The sequence below is a fragment of the Saccostrea cucullata genome, unplaced genomic scaffold (assembly GCF_032062105.1).
Source record: "Saccostrea cucullata isolate Sc308-1 unplaced genomic scaffold, CSIRO_AGI_Scuc_v1 ctg12672, whole genome shotgun sequence".
In the NCBI taxonomy this organism is placed as follows: Eukaryota; Metazoa; Mollusca; class Bivalvia; order Ostreida; family Ostreidae; genus Saccostrea; species Saccostrea cuccullata.
In genome coordinates, this window is record NW_026921257.1 from 1 (window position 1) to 9512 (window position 9512).

Consider the following 9512-nt stretch of genomic DNA (forward strand, 5'->3'; position numbering starts at 1 on the left):
GTTAGGGTTAGTTAGGGTTAGGGTTAGGGTTAGGGCTAGGGTTAGGGTTAGGGGGTTAGGGTTAGGGCTAGTTAGGGATAGGGGTTAGGGTTAGAACTGCACTCAGTTGACCCATTTTTTGAACCTCATTTGCATAAAAAGTGCACTCAGTTGACCTCGCCATCTAGACGCCTTATACTACTTACATGTAAAATTATTAAGTTAAACAATGTATGCTAGATCAGTGAACTGGAATTCAAATAAAGATTAGGTCAGGTGTATATCACCTGTATACAAATTCTACTGTAATGATTAGTGGTAACTATAAGCGCAAAGAAAACAAAAAAGTAAGTAAAATGGAATAACTCGCCTTCCCTTGAAAAAGACTCGGTCAAAGGGTATATATAAGAACGCACTGAGAGTTTCAAGATCTGTTGAATGCTGAGTTGTAGCGAAGAAGCAGTCTGAGGAAGTGGGTAAGAATTAGAGAAAAAGTGAAATGAGAGAAATAGGTGATTGCACCAGTGGCAAGAATCCCGGGGAATTGAGGCGAGATACTGGATTTGTTTAAAAGTTTTCCATGGATACTAATGTTGTTTGCAACAGAGGATAGATTTACGTCACATGCACCGGAAATATTCAGCTCGCAAAATGCGTAGATCTTTCGGCACTCAAATAAATGTTAGACTTTACTCTTTATAACGTATTGATCTACGACGATTACTTTTCACGTGAAATGACACATTTACCTGCAATCTCAGTGCAAGTTTATTTTATTTGATAATCTCATGATGGCATAAAGTCAATAATATATGAACGATAATCGATGATGAGGAACATGATAAAATTATATATACTCCCTTATGATTAAAGTTTAAGCCAATCATTTAGCATAAGTTAGAATAAATGGATTTTTTATTTAGATATTATATGGCATAAATAGGCCACTACAAAGTAAGTTATCAATGCTTGATTACGGGAAAACAAATATACATGATCTTGTGTGAAGCATATGCAAAAGATATATGCATTAAAATTCAACACGATGTGGAAGGGGTTAAGACATGATTATCACACAAAGTAAACAATGTATGATACCGATTTATATAATGTAGACTCTTCTTTAACTTTCAACATATCTACACAATTAAGCTACATGATATGAATTTAATCTTGTAGGCTTTTGCGCACAAGCAAACTAAAAACAAGATGTGTTTGTGAAACACTGATTCCCCCCTATGGCAATATAGCAAAGGTTAAGCTTTCTCTAATGCTGATCAAATATGTTGGTACTTTAGGTAAGACCTTTTCAGAAGAAATAAAAAATTCTAGCACCATTCTGTTCAAGGGTTATGACCAAGGTTAACGTTTTTAAAGGAGGGACAAACTCTGGGTAAATGTCAAAGGGTCAAGGTTGTTGGTTTTTAAAGAAAGGCCTTGTCACAAAGATTACATAATTTAAGTATGAAAGCGCTGGCCCTTACTGTTCATAAGTTATGGCCAATGTTAAAGTTAGTAAAAAGAAGGCCAAATTCCAAGCTCAAGTTCAAAGTTGTTGATATCCAATGAATGGTCTTCTCACAAGGATTACATATTTGAAGTATGAAAGCCCTAGCCCTTACCATTCAAAAGTTAAGACCAAGGTTAATTTTTTTCGTAAGTACGGAAATCTCCAAGGTCAACGTCTAAATTCTTGGTTTCAAATGATAGGTCTTGCCAAAAAGAAGTGATATTTGAAAAATGGAATTTTTAGTATCTACCGTTTAAAAATCAGAGCCAAAGTAAAAGTTTGCAATTTTTGTGTAAAAGTGGTTCAAACTCCAAGGTCAAAAGGTCAAGGTTCTTGGTATCAAATGAGAGGTCTTGTCACAGGGATTAAATATATGAAGTATGAAAGCCCTTGTACTAACCCTTCAAAAACAATGGTCAAGGTTGTATTTTTAAAGTAGGTCAAACTCAAAGGTCAAGGTCAAAGAGTCAAAGTTCTTGGTATCCAATGGAGCGTCTTCTCACAAGGGTTACAAGTTTGAAGTATGAAAGCCCTAGTACTTTCTGATCAAAAGTTATAGCCAAGGTTAATTTTTTTATTAAGAACAGAAATATCTGTCAAGGTCAAAAGGTCAAGGTTGTTGGTATCCGATAAAAAGTCTTCTCATAAAAATACGCATTATAAGTATAAATGCCTTGGTCTCTACTGTTCAAAAGATATGGCCAAAGTAAAAGTTCAAAGTTTTTGTGTAAAAGTGGGTCAAAATCCAAAGTGAAAGGTCAAATTTGGTGGTAGCAAAAGAAAGGTCTTGTCACAAGAAATACACATGTGAAATATGAAAATCATAGCTCCACTAAATCAAAAGCTATAGGTAAGTTTAAACAGAGATATAGACAGACAGAGAGAAAGACGGACACGAAAAAAGCTATATATCCCCGAAACGTCGTTTACGGGGGCTTTAAAAATCACTAAATAAATTTTGTTTAGTTTTGATGAGTATTGTTTTCATTAATCTTTTATGTTTGACTTTCAAAATTATTTTCATGAACTCGACGTGCCCTATCTTTATTATCAGGACTGGCATTGTGTTTTTGTTTACTTTTCACGATATCAGAAGTCTATATTATACACAATAGTAGCCTTAGGTCTGTATTAGATTAGAAGTTGCTCACAGTACCACGTGAAAGGTACAGTAGAAACATTTTATACAGAGAAAAAAATATATTAATATTATTTCTAAAGTACTTTAAGAATATTACTTGATTAATGAATTAATTGCAGCCCGAAGGACCGAGCTGCTCTTTTCATATAATTTTAAGTTTTGGTGTATGCAGATTGAGAAATTTTTTTAAATTGTTCAATTTTCAGTTTTTTTAAAATCTTCCCGACTATCGTGTCCATCATTTAGATGCATGCCTTTCTCACACCTATCAAAGCGGTTTGATGATCAAGATTCAGTTCCATTGTTTACTTTATTTATCTCTCTGGCGACAATTGATGGTTACATCAAATAATGTTTTCTTGTTTCGAGTTTTGGAAGAGATGTTTCTGGAAATGCATCGAAAAACTTAGAACACTGAGAAAAATATCAGCATAAGAAAAAAAATCTAATATACAGTGAATATTGATAGTGTAAGATTATTGATTTTTTCTGAGATTTTGTTTTCACCTATTTTCATAACTTTGAATTCAACCATTTCATAATAATAAATACAAATATCTTTAAAAAACCACGAACAACAACGAAAAAAATCAGTGGATGGTATTTAGATTTTTATAATTTGAATGGGGGTGATAAAGAACGGCCAAGTCAAACACTATAGATTGAATAATAGAACAGGTACGCTTTCAGTTCAAGGGAAAACCAGCTCGTAAAGTATTATGATTTTTGTATTACTAGTATTCAGCTGCTTATTTTATCGCTCCCGAGAGGAGGATCGTGTTCTATACACTATTAAAAATTGTATGTTTAAATTTTTAAGTACATTGTACAATACGGGGACGGGGCGCAACTGAATTCAAAAAATATCTTCCATTAATAACAAAAAAAAGTCCTCAGACTTTATTAATGAGAGACATAATGGTAATTTTGATTTGATTGTTTTTTGTTGTATTATGGCAAAATCATCTTTAAAAAAACGGGGGGGGGATACTGGCCTCAGTGTCTCAAAAAGTTAAAACTGGCCTCATGTAATATTATAGATTTAGCAAACTTTAGAACTTGCAATCCTTTCACTTTGGAAAGACGGGCCCCTAGTTAGCTGGTTGAGGAGAATTAATAACAAAAAAAGAAGTAGTTAACACTTTTGTCAGAATGGGTTCAATGTATCAGATCTATGTTTAAATCATGTATTAAAAGATTGAGGGGCATTATAAAAACCGTCTATCCTTCTGCACTTAATAATCCAGAAGTAAAAAAAAAAGAATTAGATTACATGATCACTACCTACTGGTCTCTGCTGACAAAGCAGGTAACAACATTGTCTTCGTTTGTAAGGCTCATTATATAAATTGTATTTTAGAAGAACTTGGATTTAATTTTGCAATGTTAATCCAACTTATACTTTAAGTCCCCTTTAGAAGGAAATTTTTCAATCTTTAATCCTCATTAAGATATTTACAGTAGTGAAGGAGAAACGTCAAGAGCACTGTGCAACAGTCTATATATTCAAGAAGTGGTGTTAATCAGATGTGGATGCTTAAAAATTCCAAGGAACTTAAGGACAATTTGAATTCACAATATTTCACCAAAATAAATAGCTGAAAAACAACTTTTTAACTTTATACACAACCATTCCCCAAGATGAATTAAAGTCCAAGCTCTTTAATATCACTGACAGCTGCTTTTTCAATAAAAATTGAACTCGTAAATTTACTTACCTAGTCTTTGGTCATTTGCACAATTATTTTGTTAAAAACATATTGATTGTACACACAAGTACTCTGATGTTAAAATCAATAAGAAGCTTGATCTTGAATACTTTCGTTATCTCCATATGTTTCACTGAGTTTCTGATTGACAATGTCTATGTCATTTATGGAGACAAGGTCTTCCAACAATATATTGGAATTCCTATGGGTATCAATCGCACCTCGTTATTAGCAGGCCTATATTTGTATTGATATGATGCAGATTTGTGCAAAATCTTTTGCATGAAAAGAAGAAAACACCTGTCGTAGCCTTCAACTAGACATTTAGATATATCATCGACGTATTGTCAATTTCCATTTGTAATTTGCTTTCTTATGTCGATACGATTTATCCTGGTGAGCTTGAGATAAAAGATACCACAGCGTCTGACACATCTGTTTCATATTTTTAATTACTTGACAAGATGTTAACGGTAATCTAGCAACCAAGTTCTATGATAAACGTAATGATTTTAACTTTTCTATCGTCAACTTTCTTTACTAAAGTAGCAATATACCTTCACCAACTGCATACGGAGTTTATATATATAAGTTGATTAAATACGCAAGAGCATGCTCTACGTACAAAGAATTTCTAAAACGAGGTAAACTATTGACAAACAAATTGATGAAACGGAAATTTTAGCTGTCTCTTGTAAAGTTTTTATTTTTGAAGTTTTTTGGTCGATACAATCACCTTGTCAGCAAATACAATTTATCATTGGTAGGGGATGCTCACTCATCCATGGCACCTGATCCCACCTACAATATTTTGGAGGTCCGTGTTTGCTCTGCTACTATTTTGTATTGTTTAATGAACTTTTGATGTTAAATACTGTTCGTTTCTCTATGTATTTCATGTTACATGTAATGTACAAACAAATAACCATATACGATTTACCTCATGGACTTATTACTTATTCTCTGTGTATAATATTGTAACGTGCAACGCGGCCAAGCTTGTTGTTTGGTGATAAGTCTTGTATCACCGAGGCGTTACACTAGGGTTCGTTAACCTGTTAACTCAGGTTTTTGTTGACCAAATAAAATATTTACACAATTATAATACAAATACGATAAAGTAATACAATGGATCTCTTCTTGATTGGACAACCACTGACTGTGGTCAACGGGTGTCTCCCGTAAATAAACTTCTTCTTGCCCTGCCACTTCACAAGTACTGTCTTGGCACTTCCCCCACTTCTGTGGTATGCCACCTCTCTCTATACAGCCAAATGAATGCCTTATTCAGGTCTTATGATTTTGGTTAGTCTATAACACTAAGCTGTCTATCCCCCGCAACGGTCTGACTTATTCAGGTCTTATGACCGTATATAGGAGGAGAAACAAGCTAAGGTTTCACAACTCCGTCACCAGAGAGGTCTCCAAGGTCCTGCAAAACAATTAGTATTATCCCAATGCAGTCTCTGTACAATGGCAGTCTCATACTTCTTGCATGATCGTTAAAATAATATTTTTAGTGTTTAAGAAATAAAAAGAAAACTAGGTCTAACGTTTATACGAAGGTAAACAACCATATCCGTTTCACTATATGTTGATTTTGAAATCGGAACTGAGATACCTTTGATTCAAATTCGTTTTAAGGTGCTAAGTCACAGATTTGAAATTAATATTTTCTCAAATATTCTGTAAAATATCAGGACCTATATTTTGCTACAGCATTTCACACTAAAAAACATTAAATCTAATTTCATCTCGAAGTTATTGAAACTGAGAATTTCTGGACGGGTTTGATTGAAACATCCTTGAACTAACAAATGTTTTTATTTTAATCTTAATACTTCAGAAAAGTGGCAATTTTGTTGTATATTAATGAAAAGTATTGAAATTAAAATCTTGAAAATTCAGAGTAGAAATGTTCAAAAGCTAACCCCCTCACAGTCTACTTTCAGTCTGTTTTCAGTGGTAAGTGCAGACTTTAACAATTGAATCATCCGGTAAATCGTAAACGTTAACAACAATAGATCTCGTGCCCTGTTTATAAAACAATTTACGTTTCACGGTGTATTCAATCTGTTGAACTCTGTACAGAACACTGAGCGATACTAGTGATGGGGTTATGCTTTCGAACATTTCTACTCTGAATTTTCGTATTATATATAAACACCTTTAATATTCATATAGGATTCTTTTCATATTCAGAAATATCTCTGATTAAATGAAGATATTGAACACCATTTAATCTCATTAAACCTACAAACAGTAAAAGTCAGTGAAGTATGTTAGTTCGTAATCACATCTATAATGAGAATCGTACGTTTTCGTTTTTCTTAAATTGTTTCTTTAAAGTTTGATCATGGTGTTTTCAATAATTGCAGGAATCAAACGGTTAACATCAATTTCTGTGAATCTGTGTTTGATTAAAATATTTATACTGTCGGACTTTAAGAACGAAGTACTTATTAGAAAACTATCATTTTTAATTTTTTTCAATACTACTAAGATTTATTGTAAACTGGGCACGCATATTGAATTTTCACTTTATTTTTTCCTCAATCAGTTTTATATTATCCTTATCTGTTAAAAGGGAATTGTTGAACTTTTAAAAATCTTTTCCTTTTACAGTAATTTTTATAGGTATTACAACTGGAAAACGGTCTGATCTATAGCTATTTTCATATTGAATAAATGTAGCAGAAGGGACGAATAATTGAAAGTTAAGAAAAAAATCAAGTCTAGCCTTTTTTCAAAGTGTCTTCTTTCACCTTCTAGAAGAGCGTCGAACTTGTGTATAATTTTTACGAAATACATGTTTAAAATTTAACTTTTCTATTAAATTCATAGCTTCCAATCTTGCTTTGGGATTATTTATTTTTTTGTAAATCTTAGAATCTATTTCTTTATCAAGAAGTATTTAGCACAATTTAATGATTTTTTTTACTATTCGTGTGTTAATCCAATAAATAATGCTGCATCTGAAACAATGTTGCATGGAAGTTTATGAAGTAGACAAGAGTTACTTTTAAAAAAAAAGAGCATCAGAAAAAAAAAGAAAAACTCATAACGTAAAAACTTCAATTCAAACATTTTAATTCCATCAAATGCATTAATTATTTCCTTTATCACATGTTACTTATTTTGAAATTTCAGGGAAACATTTCATGTATGCCATGGCTACCTCTCCTTATTCAATAGAATTGACACTTAATATCATAGATCAGACAACAAATGCCTATAGAGCGAGTCGACTTATCCTTGGTCCATGCAGTGATCAACTACGTGATATTTTTCATCACCATACACAATCTAGTCATTGCTTACCTCCAAGCATAAATAATCCTGACCCCAGTGACAGATCTCTGTCAGCCAACATTGAAAAGATCCGTAATGCGAGGATTTTTATTGCGAGAATTCTGTGTGACAGTTATCCCAATCCCCCCAAACTTTCAAATACTTATTACCGCTTACTTTGGCAAACTGTAAGAGGAGCAGTTTTGGATCTTGATACGTACCTGAACAATGAGTACAAGTACCTACATGCAGTTGATTTTTTGGGAAAAGAGGTAATGAACCCTGTGACTGAACGTCATTACGCAGAGGAACTAAAACATCAGTTTGAAGTAGAAGCAGCGACAGGCAAAATAAATCAAGGTCTGTACCAGATTTCTTAAATAATTAAGAAACAATGTGTCATTCATAGTTTTCAAATGCATAAAATTGGTTGATTAATAATTGAAAAAAAAAGAAGTTATTAATCATTATAATTCACTTGCATTGACGAATGATGGATTAAATGTTTCAGAAGGAGGGGTTGTGATAGTACATATGATCATTCTGTCAATGTCATCAGTGACAATATGTACCTACCCTTACGGCACATAGTGTCGTAAGGCGGTGCATGTTATCATTGGCTTAAAAGTTACAAATGCAGATAATGTTTCCGGCGACATTATGTGGCTACTCTCACTGTACATATTGTCGCCCCTCAGTTGGGGTTGCTTAAAGCTTATGTTGGACTTCTATTAAAATAACTCAGACGAGTCTCATATGTTTTTCACGCAGAGTTATTATGACGGTACATATTGTCATCCTATACATATTGTCACCGGCAGCAGTTTGTACCAATCAAAACTGCACATTTTGTCGTCCTTGGTACATATTGTCCTGGCAACAGGAGATGCGTACCCTTACTGCACATAAAATCAAAGTACTGAAAGTACTGAAAAGCGGTTAGCATGCTTTCATCTAATATGTACCGAAAAAGTGCATAAAATGATGATATTTAAGTATGCATATCTTTGTCCAATGTCATCAGAGAAGAAAAACCCAGACATTCTGTTTTTGTAATACTTTACTCAATAGTAAAACCAATAACATTCCAAACTGATGTCACAGATGGATGCAATCTAATTAAAATTAGATGTTCCGAATCCGCTACTGCTTCTCAAACATCTAACAACATCCTATTTGGGGTCATGTAAGAGTGAATCTTCGATTAGGCAAAGAAAATGGTTCCTCCGAAATCCTGGCTAATAGTTCAGATGGGTTTCTTGTTTTCACCACCCAACCAAAACACCCGAGGAGTTTTGTAGTAAAAAGATATGCATTGCAAAAGTTGTGTTATGTATGACGTGTGGGGTATCTTGTATAGTTTGTGCTCATTCGTTTGCATTATTCACGTTTAGATGCCAGACTGCAGAAGATACATGAAATTTATTCCAAAATTACTTTAATTCAACGTAAGACAGTATCAATAATGATGATATGTAGCCGTGGAATTAATTTGAGAACTGTTTACCGAGGCTTGAATCTACATGACCAAAGTGTTTGTGTTTACTTGTACATGTATTCATAATTGAAAGGTCGCTCAGATGTGACCCCGAATGGGATGTTAGATGTTTCAGAAGCGGTAGCGGATTTGGAACATTTAAAGGCCGAGGTTTTTAACCGTACGGTTTTCCTAAGGTAAGTTTGGTGTGGGGTGGAGCTTAATCGAAGCGGCTGAGAAGCCCCGCGGGAACGACGCTGGCTTGTGTATACTACCTATATACACAGGATGTTACCTGAGCCCTTGAGTGTCAGGGGTGGATCCAGCAATTTTTGAAAGGGGGGGTTCCAGGTTTGTGTCCCTCTAACCCCCACCCCCCTTTACACATTCTCAGGCAAAGATTCA

At 33.9% G+C, this 9512-nt stretch overlaps 1 protein-coding gene across 1 annotated transcript; it reads left to right on the forward strand.

The window, feature by feature from the left end:
- Positions 1–2637: 2637 nt before the first annotated feature.
- Positions 2638–8010, forward strand: LOC134259583 (uncharacterized). Its single transcript, XM_062742191.1, has 2 exons — positions 2638–2655; positions 7490–8010. The coding sequence occupies exon 2, from the start codon at positions 7501–7503 to the stop codon at positions 8008–8010; it is 510 nt and encodes a 169-aa protein (XP_062598175.1). The 5' UTR covers positions 2638–2655; positions 7490–7500.
- Positions 8011–9512: the final 1502 nt, after the last annotated feature.